At 46.5% G+C, this 16,023-nt stretch overlaps 1 protein-coding gene across 2 annotated transcripts; it reads right to left on the bottom strand.

Moving 5' to 3' along the window:
- Positions 1-59: 59 nt before the first annotated feature.
- ENOPH1 (enolase-phosphatase 1) lies at positions 60-15,751 on the bottom strand. Of its 2 annotated transcripts, XM_074993728.1 has the most exons (6): positions 15,585-15,750; positions 9,643-9,744; positions 7,620-7,822; positions 4,496-4,628; positions 3,708-3,831; positions 60-1,101 (listed from the first exon to the last, which is right to left on the bottom strand). In XM_074993728.1, the coding sequence occupies exons 1-6, from the start codon at positions 15,666-15,668 to the stop codon at positions 962-964; spliced, it is 786 nt and encodes a 261-aa protein (XP_074849829.1). In that variant the 5' UTR covers positions 15,669-15,750; the 3' UTR covers positions 60-961. The 2 variants fall into 2 exon arrangements, with proteins under 2 accessions (XP_074849829.1, XP_074849830.1); XM_074993729.1 differs by lacking the exon at positions 9,643-9,744 and having other exon boundaries at positions 15,585-15,751.
- Positions 15,752-16,023: the final 272 nt, after the last annotated feature.

Here is a 16,023-nt window from a genome sequence, read left to right on the forward strand (position 1 = left end):
GGGTTACAGGTAAGAAAACTCTGCCACCGGAGGCTGGCCACTGGAGGGATAATGCAAAATTGTAGGCATAAGACAACTGTACTTTTATTTACCAACACAGGAATTTTTTACATGATCACCTTGTAGAAGACAACACAGGGTAAGTGATGCTGGTAACATGGTTTGTGTTTTTGTATTCTATCAAATGGTGCAGGAAGTGCCAAAGCAATGAACTCTCTTTGTATAATGTCTGTCACAGTGGATCATGAGTGAGTGAAACCTTCTCTTGGCTGCATAAGAAAATGTTCGGAGATTATTGCTAAGAATGCTACGTTTTTGACTTAAATGGAAATCTGGTTTTAGGATGCAGTGGGCCCTGGAGTGAATAGCCCAACACCGCAAGTGGGTTCATATTTAACTTGGCCTCCTTCAAGCAGATTTAAGCTGCAGCACCACCCAAACATCATGGTCCACATCTGGCATTTACCGCTGGCCATCCCAAACATACATACCCTAACCTCTTAAGAAATCAATTTGGCTGAATTTAACTTCTAACAGAGCTACAGACCTTATAAGAACAGAGAAATTTGTATTTCCCTGAAAGAGTCAAAAGCCTGTGGGACTTTACTCACAACATATTTTGTTTTTAACAGTGACAAATGTCACATGAACTTTCACAGACGGATTACTCAGTGAGGTAACTGGCAGAACAGTCACCCTATAGTAATAAATTCCCTGACAGGAAAGCTAATCAAACACAGGCTTCAGGGCTGCTGCTACTCACACCACCAACAGACATTGATAGGCTTCAGTTTCATCACGTTAAAAATCCCCTCCACAATACTAAGATCAATGTCTGCATCAAGTCATGGATACAGTAGATAGTCTTTAAAATTCTTATTACCAATATAAGTAACAGATTACACAAGGACAATTTCAGCAGGTAGAGAGTTTGGTCTTTTGCGCATGTGTCCAAGTTCTCCTAGGTGGAAGAAGGCAGGAACAGTTCACTGAAAGATGTGATGAGACTGTAATACGACTTCTCATCGTCCGTTAACCCCGCATTGCCTGGCCTCAAGACCACAGCCACGTGCATATTTGCTTCTTCCGCAGCATGTGCCTCTGTGGAAAGACCAGAGCTTAGGAAACATGAAGGCCCATGGAGTTAGTTTGAGGATTCACATTGGCAGGACAGTCAGCATGTGCCTCCAACCCTTCTACTCTGCCATTTTGCCAGGCATCTTAGAATGCTTGAGGTGACTGAAGTAGGAGAATCAGTATCTCCATAGAGCAATGTCAGTTTATAAAAGCAGAGCTGGCAGGGACCTTAAAGTCATCCAACCCAACCCAATGTGCCAAAGCTGAACTAAGGAAATCCAGACCATCCCTGTCAAGCTTGTCCAATGGTAGGGATTGGACAACCTCTCTTGGAAGACTGGTCGAGAGCTTACCTACCCTTAGAGTAAGGAAGTTTTCCCTAATATCCACCCTAAGCTTCCCTTGCTGCAAATTAAGCCCATAACGTTGTCTTTTGATGGATGTGGAGAACAATTAAATCAGTCCTTTTTATAACAACCCTTAATACATTTGGAGAATTTTCAGGTCCCGCCCCCCCCAGTCTACTTTTCTCAGGACTCACCATGCCCAGTTTTCTTATCCTTGCCTTGTAAGTCAGGTTTTCTAAACGTTTCGTCGTCGGTGGTGCTGTTCTTTAACACACTCAAATTTGTCCACATCTTTCCTAAGGTGTGGCACCCAGCAACGGACTACTACTCCATATGAGGCCTCTTCAGGGCTGCGTCAGGTGGGACAGTTACCTCCAGAGTCTTACATGTGACTCTTGATTAATACATCCCAGAATATTTGACCCAGAAACTGCATCATACTGTTGCCTCTCATTCATTATAACCCCCCAAATGGGAGCCCTGATAGAGTAGCTTCCTGACCACTCCCTCCCCCCGGAAAGGAGCAGTTCCTTAACAAGTACTGAGTTAAAATCCTTCCAATATGGACAATACAGAACTTCAGGCACCGAGCCTGGTACTCAGGGAACCAGGGTTTTCTCTTACTAGATCTCTGCTGCGTTAGTGTGAAAGGAGCAGAACTCTAGAGCACTGTAATAAGCCTGAGAATACTCTATCATCAACATATTTGAGCATGTTCTCACCTGCGTGGGGGTGTCTAAAGAAAACTGGCACAGGACACTGGCCAGTTTGGCTTCAGGCACAGCAGCAGGAAAGTTTGCCTGCCACCAGGAGTAAATTGCTGCAGGGCAGCTGGAGAGCATCTTAATTCTGGAATCCCTGCTAACATTCTCCCCTGTGACAGTCTGGTAGAAGAATGAGGTGGGTGAGAAGGGCTAAATGAGACTAAGTTTCCCTTTAGGATTTTGGCCTGTTCCACACCTTCTTTCCCCCCACCTCCCTGGAACAAATTTTCCATTTCTTTGTTAAGCTGTGTGTATATACTGACAAATGTACTCATTGGTTCCACAATGAATACACTGCTTAGAGGGCTAATTTGGAGCTGCCTTTAAGGAACCTATGTTCTAAACCAAGTTACGTGGGGATTACGCTGGTAGAACCAACATTAGAAACTGGTATATTTATGTAAGGAAAAAGTCCAGGAAAAAGCTATCTGGACCTTTCTACTTTCCTCACAACCGGGGAGGCCAGGTGTAAATGACTGCCTGAAATGTGGTGCAGAGAGTCAGATTCTCTGACGAGGGAGGGTGCTTGTAACAGCAGCCTACAATGCAGTAGCTCTGAGTCTTAGGCTGAGCCAGTGCATGTGAGGGGACTTGTCAATTGCATATAAACACACATGACTTTGCACCAAGTTTTAATGGCCTGCCCCAGGCTTCTGGTGAAAGACTAGGGGTCTGTCTACATGAGCACTCAGTCTGTGGCACGCCATGGAATATATCTACCCCCCGCCCACCCACCCAAGTAAACTACCCATGTGGGTCCTGCTGCAGTACACCAAAAGTTCCCAAGGCTGCTTTGATCTACTGCCATTTCCTGGTGGCTACCCGATGAGTGGCCACGCTCTCCCCATGGACGCTTACTGGGCATAGATTAACACCCCTGCTTGCCACAAACCCCAAGGTCATGCAGACAAGCCCTCGTCAGGAGCAGTCACCCTGGCTCTCAAGCCACATGTGGCTCTTTGACCAGTGAAATGTGGCTCTTGCTTGGAGCCGCACAGCCAGACTGCTCAGCACTGCTCTGTGTGTGCGCCCCAGCGCCTGGAGGCAGAAGTGTGTGGCAGTGGCTCCAGTGAGTATCAGGCATTGGGTCAGGTGGGGGAAGCTAGGGATACCTGTCTCTGGGGGAGGGTTAGGGTTAGAGCAGGGGGCTGGGGCTGCCTGGCTCTGAGACAGCGGGAGGACATGGAGCTATGTATTATATATATATTTTTATCTAGCTCTCTAGATGATATGTATCTATATATAGATGTACAAAAGTGTATGATACATGGCTCTTTGCACTCTATCCACAGTTATTTTGGCCCTTAGGTGAAACTGGTTGGCCATGCCTGCCTGAGGTTAAATACTTGCTCTGTTTCCAACTACACCAAATGAGGCCAACTGATGGGATAAAGTCTAGGGAAGGAGGCGTGCGATGGCTGTGCAGGCATTGAGCCTGATAGCAATAGCTGCCTGACGCTGCACAGTTACAGAACGTCTCCTGCCATGTGGGCAAGAGCAGGAAAGCCAGACCACCTACCTCGAGTGACGTCAGTCAGGAAGAGAACGTTGTTAGTTGAACACCCAATGCTCCTCGCGATCCTCCTGTAACTCTCACTCTCTACTTTGGGACCCAGTTTGGTATCAAAGTGGCCATCTAAGAGCTGAAAGAGCGAAGAGAACATGGCTTTTGTACCAGACGCTAATTCTAGAAACCAGAGAATGAGCTGCTTCTGTATCCCCTCTGCCTACCAATGCAGCAAGAAGTTAACAAAGGAGATGCTGATCACAGGACAGCCAGAGACTACATGCCATTTTCAATCATACAACAAATAGGAAATGCTTCTAGAGCAGCAGGCCCCCATTAGCTCCATAGTTTTCTCAGTCCCTGTCCTTGAAAATGGCTAAAGAAATCCATTTAACAAGGACTAGTGACATGGAGGTAGGCCCAGTGCAAAGCCTAAGGGTTGGCTTGCAGTGAAGTGACTCACTTTATCCAGCCTCTCCTGGAGCGTGAGATAAATTAGTGAGGGTCCTCTTTCTTTTCAGGAGTATGGGGTAAGTGAGACCTTTCTGTTATACTGACACTGTCACAGTGGAAGGGCTCTGGCTAATACCAGTACACAAGAAAAGCATATACTGGAATGCAGTCTCTAAAATTGTGGCTGACATGAGAGTTTTAACAGCTGCAGCTCATGTCACTTTCTCTTTGCTCATTACACTTTCTGTAACTTATTACAGAATCAAAGAGTGGCTGGAAGGAGCTTGTGTATCCTCACCCCAGCTCTTACGTGGAGAAGCTGTAAAGAAGGCTATAATCTTATCTACCTCTAGAATATCACCTTCTGTTGAGTATCCAAACAGAAGCTTCTGGGCTTCCACGCTCCCTGAGGAATAGATATATACTTTCAGTCCTGCTTCCCTCCACTTCCTGATAGCTGGAACCACGTCCTCAAAGACTCTGCAGTGAAAGATAATTGCAGAATTAATTTGTGGTCAGCGGCACGAGACAAACAGAGTCCTGCCCCTTGCAAACTGCTTCATTTCTATTACCAGATGGGATTTTTTTCAGTGGTTGTTTTAAACTCTGTTCAGCACTTCTCCTCTACTTTGTTTGTGTTAGCTAGTACCAAAACACAACAAAAACAAAAAGGACCTGATTTTTGTAAAGAACTAGCCCCTCTAATGCTTTTGTATGACAAACTTAACTCCTGTGTCTCACACTCTGATGTGCCAGGTATGGTTGGAAGAGGAGGAGAAATTGTGGGGAACTGACCCAAAGCCCTAGTTGTCAAGAAGAGACAAAACTCAAATTAAGATTCAGACAAGAAGTCATCTTTTGTACGGCCACTGGAAAAGCAACATTAAAGGTTGATGTCCAAGTCTGCCATCCACTTGATTAGCTTCCTGGACCAAGGAATGAACCAAGCTGTGCCCTGTGAAAAGGCTCTTGGAGGGGAGCAGCTCACTAGATCCTTCATGTTTTGGGTATTTTCTCTATATTTGTGTTCAGCTGTCCACTTTTCATTTGTAAAACAAGTCATTGCATTGCCCATGTGAAGTTCTGATGTGGTTCACTGAGGCCCATTTCTTATGTGGCTTGGTGAAGCCAGACAGCTGGTGTGTTGGATCTGTAACCAGGGCTCATTCCTCTACCCATCCTGCTTTCCCACAGTCTCCGTCTCTTCTCACTGGGTGACAATCTCAAGGCTTTGAGAGCTCTGCCCGCTAACCAGAAGGGATTCCTGGACATAAGGCAGCATCTCAGTCTTTGCAGATGGGCGAGTCTGGATTCATCAGTGCACAGTAATATTCTCCTGTATGTGCAAGCACTGGGAGCCTGACTATGGGTATTTCCTTCAGCGCTGCTGTAACAATTCTTGGAAGCATTCAATGGCACACTGTGATGGGGTGCACTAAGCCCCGGTGCCCCCTGCCAGAGGCCTTGCCACACCTCATCCCAGTGGGAGGAGCAGGGAAAAAAAAATGGTTCTCCAGGTAGGAAAGAGCAGCTGTCTCTGCTGCAGCCAATCAGGAGCCAGTCGGCTGATATAAAAGAAGCTGTTGGGTTAGGGCCTGGCTTAGGGCCTGGCACCTCACAGGAGCTCAATCTAGGCAGGTCTATATACTGCCTGGTAGACCAGCCGCACTATGGACAGTTCTGAGTGTGAGAGGAACCTAGACCTGAGCAAGGCCGAGGTCCTGCAGGCAGAGACTGGCCACAAGCCTAATATAGGAACTGACGGTACTTTGGACAGAGCTAGTCATATCCCCCGCTCAGAACCCTGAAGACAACCAGAGAAGACCTTACATGGTACCCTTGGCCACAGAATGGCACTCATGAGCGGGTGAACTCCATTACATTGATAAGCCTTACATGCGTGCTATGTGTCCACGCTAGCACTCCACTTTGGGGGATAACACGATGGGACTGATGTTACTGGATGTTTATGAGCAATTGATTCAGCTGAAAAAAGTGGATGTGCCATGGAACTATCTATGTCACTGAAGGTGTGCCATGTTACTGAAAGAAAGCTGGGAACCACTAGCCTAGATGAATGTCCAAGAGGAGAGCAACGAAAGTGCCCTTCACAGAGAAAAATAAGAGCTAATCTCACTCTTTGTGCTCCTCCCAACTCCTCCCCAGTTTCTTGTTTAGGTTTGTCTATCCACCATGCCCCAAATTTACTGGAACCGTTGTATAAATGGCTTGAAAGAAGGATGGTTCTCTAAACTGTGCAAATTACAAAACTGGTGCTTTCAATCCCGCTTGCTACATGAAAGAGAGTTAAAGTTTTACCTGCTGATAAAAATGTATGACCTCCTGACTTAAACTTATTCTGCAACATAACGAGACAACCGTGTGAGCAGAACTGCTTATCCACTTTTCTCAGAATACGTTTTCTCACAAGTCTGTTTCTCAGTTTCCCATAGATATTCATGAGCTAGTGTTCACCATCTTGTCTTGTAATCAGTTTACCAGCAACAATAACAGCAAAGAACTCAAATATGCAAGCACAGATTTGCTGAACACGGTGATCATTTTATACAGGCAGAGGGAAAAACCCACACACTCCTTGACCCCTCTAGTTGTCCCAACAATTGAAAAGGACAAATATATGTAAACTGTACTGAATCCAAGATCCTTACAAATTTCCAAAGTCATTTTACAATATTGCTCCCTAGATCCCACAAATAAAATCAGTCACAAATCAAGAATTGCTTTTGCTTTGTGCATTCAAGCTGCAAGGCGACACTGGCTGAATTTGGTTCGATGATAGTGCACAGGATCAAATCAACAAAGTAATCTGTGCTTATTGTTCAGCTAAAAAATAAAGAGATTATGTATTTATATGGCACTGCCACTGCTACAACCAGTCACCCTTCAGCCACGATGTAACTACACTCCAAACCTCTCCAGTTTGGCACCCTCGGGACCCGACTGGTGCCAAACAAGAGAATTTGCTGGGTCAAGGGTGGTCAATATTGTCTCACAGTATTACCAACTGCTAGCATTACCACTGCTTACTGGGCCCTTAGAAGACATTAGTGGTAAATTACAGCTAAATAACAGCACAGAACACTGAGTGCCCGGCCTGGTGGCTCCAAACGAACTTTATAGGACCCCGATGAATAGTGACAGAGGCTATTAGTGTTAGCCTGTATTCTGATCTGAAGAAGTGGGTCTGCCCCATGAAATCTCACCACCTAATAAATTATTTTGTTAGTCTTTAAAGTGCTACATGCCCACTTTTTGTTTTTATGGGACCAGGGGAAACTTGGACACACTCCTAAGTGGTCATCCGGCTAACTGAAATCCTGCCAGATTCTGGATGTTCCCAGCCTAGAGAGGTTCAACCTGTATTTGGTTCCAATGTATGCCCAAGAATCTTTGCTCAGAAAAATATAAAAGGTCTACTTCAAGGAAGGTTTTAGGAACATGTGTACTTACTCTCCCTTCATGCGTCCACTTGTGTAGGCTGCCCTCCACATGTGACCCTGAAGCTGTTTCAATGCTGTGGTCTTTCTGTCCAGGGACATCTGCCAGTACACATTGTCTACTACAGCCTGGATGATTTGTTCCACTTCACCTTCTCCAGTTCCAGTTTCTGAAGGAATAGGTACAATGCCATCCAAGCTGGAATCCTCTTCAGCCTTGAAATCATGAACAAAAAAGATGACCCACAACTGCTAATGATAAATATGGCACCGATATAGGAAAGAAGCTGGACATAACTCTATCCCTATACAGGCTAACACGCGAACAAGCCCTCAGTTTGACATATGTGAAGTCACTGGGGGTTACATAGGTGCGTCAGAGTTTTCCTGAATAGGGAATTTTACTGGAATTAGGTCTAGAAGCACATGCTTCAATTGTAAATTGCAGTAGCCTAATTGAAACACTGGGTGCCCTACTATGTAAGGCTGGAATTGAGTACAGTTCAAACAAATTTCATTTTGCCCTTTTTTTTAAAGGCTCTGTGTATTTATAACTGACCAAAACCATTTTAGATGTTACATCTTGGTCTTACATTTAAAGATGAGCCCTTTTTCATCTGTCCCAGCTGGACAAATTTCACTGTACATGTAAAAAGAGCTAGAAGAGAATGCTAAAATAATGGAACTGGAAGGAATCTTGAAAGGTTGTCCAATAGAGTCCTCTGCACTCCGGGCAGGACCAAACACCAGAGGCCATCCCTACCTGGTATCTGTCCAGCCAGCCACATGTTGCCCGGCCCTAAGCTATACCATGTCTGATTTCCTAAGTCTCCAAAGCATGGGAATTAAAAATAAACAAACAAACAAACAAACCCTCTTACCATTTGATCATCACCACATTATATGCTTTCAGCACTGCTTTAATTCTAAATGAGCATTACCACAACTATTTGTGGGAGGTATATAGTCTTCCCTAACATTAACTTAATAAGGGAATGCATTAAGTGCAGCTTAAAGGCTGCATATAATTAATTTGAAGTTTTGTAGACAAGGTCTCAGATGAGATTTTGAATTACTTGTAGAGCAGAGAGTGGGGATGGGTCGGTAGGAATATATTCAGATTCTACATTTAGCTGCTTTAAAAAACCCAGCCCTAAAGTGTCCTCTGTTGGCCCTGGACAAATAGCTCTTAATATTCTATTTATATGTTCCATGTATTCTATTTGAGAACTAAGTGTTGAGCACTCTGGTCAGAGCAAAGCACTTAAACATATGATTAACCTTTAGCACATGAGAAGTTTCATCATGGGACTTAAACTTTAGTGGATCAGAGCCAGCATGCCCAGCTTAAGAATAAGTTTCTTTAACTTATCTGCTTAGATCAGCTTCTAAACATAAAGCCAAATATTTCCAAAGAGCTTTCAGAAAGAATGTTCTCAGCAAGAGCAGATTCACAGCATCCAGCCTCTGATTTGAGGTGTGCTGGGCTTTCTGTTCTGCTCACATACAGATGACTTTGAGAGGTAAAGACTGCATCTCAACCAGTTAATTGCATGACAGAGATCAGCTCAGGGCTTTTGCTAATAGCCCTTGAATTTAAACACCTTGGAAGCTAAGGCAGGTGCGTCTGCCAATTGTAGGTTTTCATATTGTACTATTTGAGCACCACTGGCTCTCACCACTCTAGGTTGGGGATCTTACTCTTGTGTTGGCCCAACAGAGCCAGTGTGACATTTTAAGAAAGGGGGGTGGAAAATGCATTTTCAGTTTGTGTCCCCATTATCCTGAAAGCAGAGATCTTTGTGCATGTATGTGCACTTCAGGTAAATACATCCATAGAATTGGCTGAGGGACAGACATACACTGAGCTCAAAAAGAAATAAACTTGCAGAAGGGAAAGCTCTACTCAGAGTCAAGCTCCAACGCCTCCTACTACTTCACCAAGCTATGATGCTCTTAGTAAAAATGTCACAGCTCTAAGAGTGACCTCAAGTTTTTGAGAGTGTCCCCACATAATTGTGGTTCCCATCACTCACCTGTTTCCTCAGAAGGCTGACATCCTGCTGGCACTCCTCCTCTCCCCAGTGACTACGCAGGTACTCTTTAACATTATCTTTGATGTAAGGAAATAACGTGTCCTGGTAACACAACACACAGGACTCATTCAAACTTGCTCACTTACTCTCTTGTAAATCTCCCTTGTAGGGATACTGCACATATGAGTTAAAAAAATTAGTTTATGTATCATAGGCATTACTGAAGAGATAAAATGCTGTGCAATGGATAGAAATGCTCAGTAACTATAGTTAACAATGATCAAAACAAAAACCAACCCTGATGTCACTGAGGAACCCAAGAGAACCATGAAGGTGATCTGAGAAAGAGCTTAAAAGGTAGGTAATTGTAAACCACGTGAAAGCCATTATGCACATGGATGTTCTTGTATTATTATTAACAATGAAAAGACTTCAAAAAGAGAAGTTAGTCAATTTTTCTGAAAAATCCAGGTTCTGATAGAGCTGCTTTCCAACAGTATGTACTAAAAATTGTTTGTTTTTTTTTTCCAGATCTCTTGCTGATGTTTAGATGGGTCTTTTCCCCATGGGGAAGGGGACCGTACAAGAGAACAGGAAACCAAACTGTTCCATCATATGCACAAAGGAAGTGAACTGAAAAGATGTATAATTTGTTTTTTCCTCATCAATCATTTTCTCTTGCAGTGATCTCAAGTATTTGTGCATAACACTATTACTCGTAGGTACAAAGCTTTGAGGTCATTAGAATTCTAAAGGCACTGACGAATTTTAAATAGGGTGACTTAAAACAACTTCCTATCTCCATTACTCTGCTTTCAGGTTGTTTTCAAGCTCAAGTAAGGCCAGTAATTCTCCAGTCACAATGGGGAGTCTTTTGTGGTTGTAAAGAAACGAACTTTTAAAAAACACTGTATTTTAACTAAACACTTTAGGCCTTTATGCAGCAAAGCACCAAAAGAGGGTACAAGCCCAATACCTTTCCTCCTCTTGCATGTCCCCTCCAATGTTGTTCAACCATTTTATCACTGGCCGTCTAGGGGGCATGTCAATTCAGCTAGATCAGAGGTGTCCAACACATGGCCCGTGGGTCAGAATCCAGCCTGTGGAGCCTTTTTATCCAGCCTGCTGAGCCAGCAGCAGCATTTTTAAATGACAGCTGGGAGGCTCTGAGCCATATGGCTCTTTAAGCGGCCATTTGCAGCTCCCTCCTCTGCTGCTGCTGCGCTTCCAGCTTGTGAACATGGCAGGGGCAGCTCCCACCATCCTGCTGCGCTGAAAGATTCATGCTAGGGTGGTGGCCATGGGGTCCAGGGACCTTCTCTGGGGAGCAGAGCTCCGCCAACAGGGCTGGTGCCAGGGAGCAGAGCTCTGCAGGGACCAGAGGAATCCTGGCAGCCTAGGCCTGAGAGCTGGCAGCTCCAGCCTGAGGACCCGGACAGTTAACCATGGCAGCCCCAGGACAGAAGAAGCCTGAGAACTGGCAGGGGATGGCACCATGCAGCATTTCTGGGTAAATTAATCCTGGGATGGGAGGGGGTGATTTGGCACAGTGAGGGGAGTTAAACTTGGAGGAAGGTGGGTAGTGGTGGTTTGGGGCTACTTTGTGTTCAGCCCCTGGAACATGTAAAAAATTGCTGTGTGGCCCCCACTAAAAAAAGGTTGGATGTCCCGATGTACATTGTTGCCTGGTTTATAATCAGCTACATAAGATGCACTAATGAAATCAGGAGAAATTAAAACTTCATACAGGCAATGGCTTGTTTATACTTCTCTGTATACTATACACTGAAATTTAAGTGTAATATTTATATATTACATATTAAAGAGTCAGCAATTTTTCGGTAATACAGTGGTCTACTCTGACACTGCTCTATTTTTATATCTGATTTATTTTTATTTTGCGTCTCACTTTTGTGTGGCCCCGACCCAAAAAAGGCTCCCCACCCCCGTTATAAACCACAGACATTTGCCAGGGAAGCAGGTGAGGGGTAATATCTGAAGCTGGATCTCAAGCTGACATCCACCTGAATTCAACAGGGAAACCAGGATACAAAAGTTGCAATTGTGACAGGCATGCCAAAAATGCAGGTGTCTTGAGAGGGGTTGAGGAGCAGACCGGGCCTGGGATAGCTGGGTGGTGGGGCTGGGAGAGCTGGGGGGGCGGGGGGCAGGGGACTGAGCATGAGAGAAGTGGAAGGCAGGGGTGCATGGGATAGCTCGGTGGTTTGAGCACTAGCCTGCTAAACTGAGGGCTGTGAGCTCAATCCTTGAGGAGGCCATCTCAGGATCTGGAGCAATTAGATTAAACAAAAAAAGTGGATGGTGCTTGGTCCTGCCATGAGGGCAGAGGACTGGACTTGATGACCTCCCAATGTCCCTTCCAGCTCTATGACATGTGTAACTCTGCACTCTCTGCTGCCCCTATGGGCTGAAATCCAGCCAATGGTATCTGTAGGGAAACCTTCCCACTAGCAGATTCTGATGCTGCATTCCCCAACTGTTCCCAGATCCAACCTGTGGGGCTGCCCCCTGCCCACAGCAGGAAGCTGTGCTTGGCAAGAACCTCATGGGAGAAGGATGACTTGGAGAACCAGTGCAGGCTAGTGGTCTTTGGACTTCAGTTTGAGAACCAGCACCCCATGACAACCTGTGGATTCTGCAAATTCTCAATGGTCATTTTTTAAGAAAGATTTCCAAATATAGACAGGAGTTGTGGTTTCAGGCAAGCTGCAGAATCAGAGAGATGAAATGTGATCTTGATTATTTCATTGGTGATCATCCTGGATAATAGGAGGAAGCTCAAGGAGTTGGAAACTAGAGTTAACTGTTGCAGGGCAAAGGAATGAAAACATATAGAGTGAGAGGAAAGAAGTCAAAACTAGCAGACCCTAGAACAGGGTATGGTAGTCCCTCAAGTTACGCCAGGGTTGTGTTCCCATGCACCCCCACATAACTCGAATTTCACGTAAGTCGGGGTAGCTTTTTTACCCAGGAAGAGTACCTGGAGCTCCTTTTGGACTGTAAGTCTGGGGCGGGGGGCAGTTGAAGAAGGTTAAGCCCTGTGATGGGTTGGGGCCATGGGAGGGGGGCAGAGGGATTAAGCCTGGAGTAGGTTAGGGCCAAGGGGGTGGAGATGAGCCAGAGCTATGCGCGGGAGGGTTTGAACCGGGTCAGGGGGACAGTTTCACAAATAGCAGAGACAAGCGCCACAATGACAAAGAAAGAACCACTCAATATTTTGACTGGCTGATACCAGCACACAGGTATAGTTATAAAATACCCCTCATAAGAGACAGAGGGCTGCCCTTAATTTGTTGAATGAGAAGGTGGTTTTTCATCTTGTGTGTGTTGCTATGCATTTACAATGGAATGTTTTATTTAGCTGATTTGGGAGAGTTATAAAACCTAAACTGTTGTTTTGCGTTCATGTAATTCATAAGGTCTTGATGTGCTAACAAACTTTAAAATCAGAATTTTGACTCTTGTGTTGTCAAGGCATGCCATCAACAGTTAAAATAACAAGGGAAAAATCTCAACTTGTATATTCAGTAGGGTTATTTCATTTTTAAGTCCTTTGTTTTGCAGGCATCTATTTCCTGAGCACTGGCCTGATATCGTTTGACAGCTCAGCATGCATATTAATTCTCTGATTCTGCAGCTTGCCTGAAACAAGAATTGTGGTCCAAAGTGACAACGTTATTAATGACCTATGATTAATACTACCTCCAAAAAATTAGATTAAAACTTTACCAGATAAACAAAAGTATGTGCCCACAAAGGCTGTGGCCACACTTGACCAAAACTTCGAAATGGCCATGCGAATGGCTATTGGAAGATTAGTAATGAGGCACTGAATTAAATATTCAGCACCTTATTAGCATTAGTACGCTTCTGGCTGCGCCGCTTTGGAATGCTTGCGGCTCGGCGCAGCTACACGGGGGTCCTTTTCGAAATCCCCTTATTCCCCTCTGCTGAGAGGAACAGGGGATTTCGAAAGGTGTGGGGTCCTCTCTAAAAAGACCCCATGTAGCTGCGCTGAGCTGCGAGTGTTCGAAAGTGGCGCTTTCGAAGCGCCGCGGCCAGAAGCTTCCTAATGCTAATGAGGCACTGAATATTCAATTCAGCGCCTCATTAGTAATCTTCGAAATGATCATTTTCATGACCATTTTGAAGTTCTGGCCAAGTGTGGCCACCGCCAAACTGGGAATCCCACACTAACCAGCCTAAGCCACCAAAATATTTTCAAATCACTATTCTTGTTCTGTGGGCTAAGTCACAGTAGAACTTAGCAAACAAAACTAGGCCCCAGGCATGTACAAATGACCTAGTTTCTTGAATACATGATGTGGCAAGCTAACATTCTGGTAAAAATAATGTACTCCTTTGACAAATTGCGCTTGCATGGCAAGGTTCAGAATGGTGCAAGAGTGACTAGGCCCTAAAAGTGTATTCAGAAAATGTTATTACTAAAATGTAAGTCTTCTCTGAGAAGCAAGGGATGGACTAGATTTAGTCTCTCCTTATGTTTCTATACAGTAAACCCCTGACTTACATGTAGGTTGTATTCCTGGAAATTTCATGCAAGTCCCGGGAGCTGAGAAACTGACCAGCGCTCCTGGGACCTGCTGGGAGCTGGGAACCAGGCAGTAGCCTGATTCCAGGCTTCCCTCTTTGTGGGAGTCAGGAAACTGTCCAGCACTGTGCTGGTCAGTTTCCGGGCTCTCAAAAGCAGAGGGGAGCTGGAGCCACCTGGTTCCCAGCTCCCTCCCACTCACAATTTCAACTCACATTAAACCAAACAACATGCAAATCAAAATCCCATAAATAGGTGGTTTACTGTATTTAAATTTATTTGGGGTAGCTGTGGCCGTGATATAGCGTTCAGTGCAACAATCCCTGGCATTACAAAACAAATGTATGCTTTAGACCAGTGATCTCTAACTAGCTGATTGCAATTGACTGCATGATCCTGGACAATCTCCCTGTCAGTTGTGATCTTCAGCCCTACACTGTGCCCAGAAGCAACCAGTATGGCCTTGCAGACCCATTGGAGCAGGTGGGGCCATGGGTATTGGTGTGCTACTCCTGCCTGCCAAGCAGAGCCCCTGCAGCTCTGTTTTGCCCAGAATGGGAACTGGCCAACTGAGCTGAGGGGGCAGTGCTAGTGCTGGCTCCTTCTGGGAGCGGCATGGGGCTAGGGCAGGCAGGAAGCCTACTTTAAACTCTGCTCTTCTGTTAATTGGGAACCACAGGTGGTAAAAGCCACTTTCCCCGAACCTCCGTCCTACATCCCAACACTGCCCCTCCCAGAGTTTGCACCTGCACGTAAACCCCATCCCCCACTGCAACCCCCTCAGCCCCTCTCCAACCCCAACCCCCTACCGCAGGCTCACCCTACAGCCCTGCCCCTGCCCCAGCCCACAGCCCCGCCCCAGCCCCCAGCCCTAGGCTGGAAAAAGTGAGTGGAGGACACCAAGCGATGAAGGCATGAACAAGAGGTAGCGAGTGGGACAGAGCTTTGGGAATGGGGCAAGGTGGATCCGCGGCTGCCTTTGAATGCAGCGTGACCTGGGGCACCAGCAGTCTGGGAGCACCGCTTGGGCAGCCCACGCCTGTTGCAGTCACCGCCCTGGCCTCCCAAGTCAGGAAGTGTGGGATCAAGTCCCGCCTCGAGTGACGGCGGCCTTCGTTACTGTCAACTGCAAGTAACTTTGCACCCGAGAGAGCCGCTGCGGGGGCAGCTGGTGTGCCCACGGGGACAAGGTGCCTCCCGCGACCCCACCCGGCCCGAGGCGCGCCACTGCCCCGCGACAGGCACTAGCGGCTCCCGCTGCGCCAGGCTAACCCACTCCCCTCCCGCCGAGCAGCGCCCCGCGCTCCGGCTCTGCACCCCACGCCTGGCCTGGCGCCTACCGCCCCCAGCGGCCGAACCGGGCGCTCACCTGCACGTAGCTGATGGGCGTGGTGGTGCCTTCGATGTCCAGCAGGATGGCGGCGACTTCTGCAGGCAGCGAGAGCACCACCATCGCGCGCGCGCGCGCCCCAGCCGGGCACCCTGCGCGGCGGCGGGGAAGGGAGAGCGCGACACCAACCGAACCCGGGGAAAGGAAGGAGGAGCACACCACGTGGGTGGAAGCACTGCGCCAGTCTAGGCGCAGGCTGACATCTGATTGGCGGGTGAGAAACGAAGGGTGGGGCCTGGCCGTCATAATACGTCTGCATAGGGTGGGGAGCTACCAACGCCTGTCCTTGTTAGGCGTGTAATGGAAAGCGGGCGAGCGCGCAAAGGAACAGGGCATGTATTGCATGATACAGACGGTGGAAAGTGCATGGCACAAGTCAGGGAGTGCATGGTGCAGCATGCCAAGGAAGGTGCACGAA

The sequence above is a fragment of the Carettochelys insculpta genome, chromosome 4, assembly GCF_033958435.1.
Source record: "Carettochelys insculpta isolate YL-2023 chromosome 4, ASM3395843v1, whole genome shotgun sequence".
Classification (NCBI taxonomy): domain Eukaryota; kingdom Metazoa; phylum Chordata; order Testudines; family Carettochelyidae; genus Carettochelys; species Carettochelys insculpta.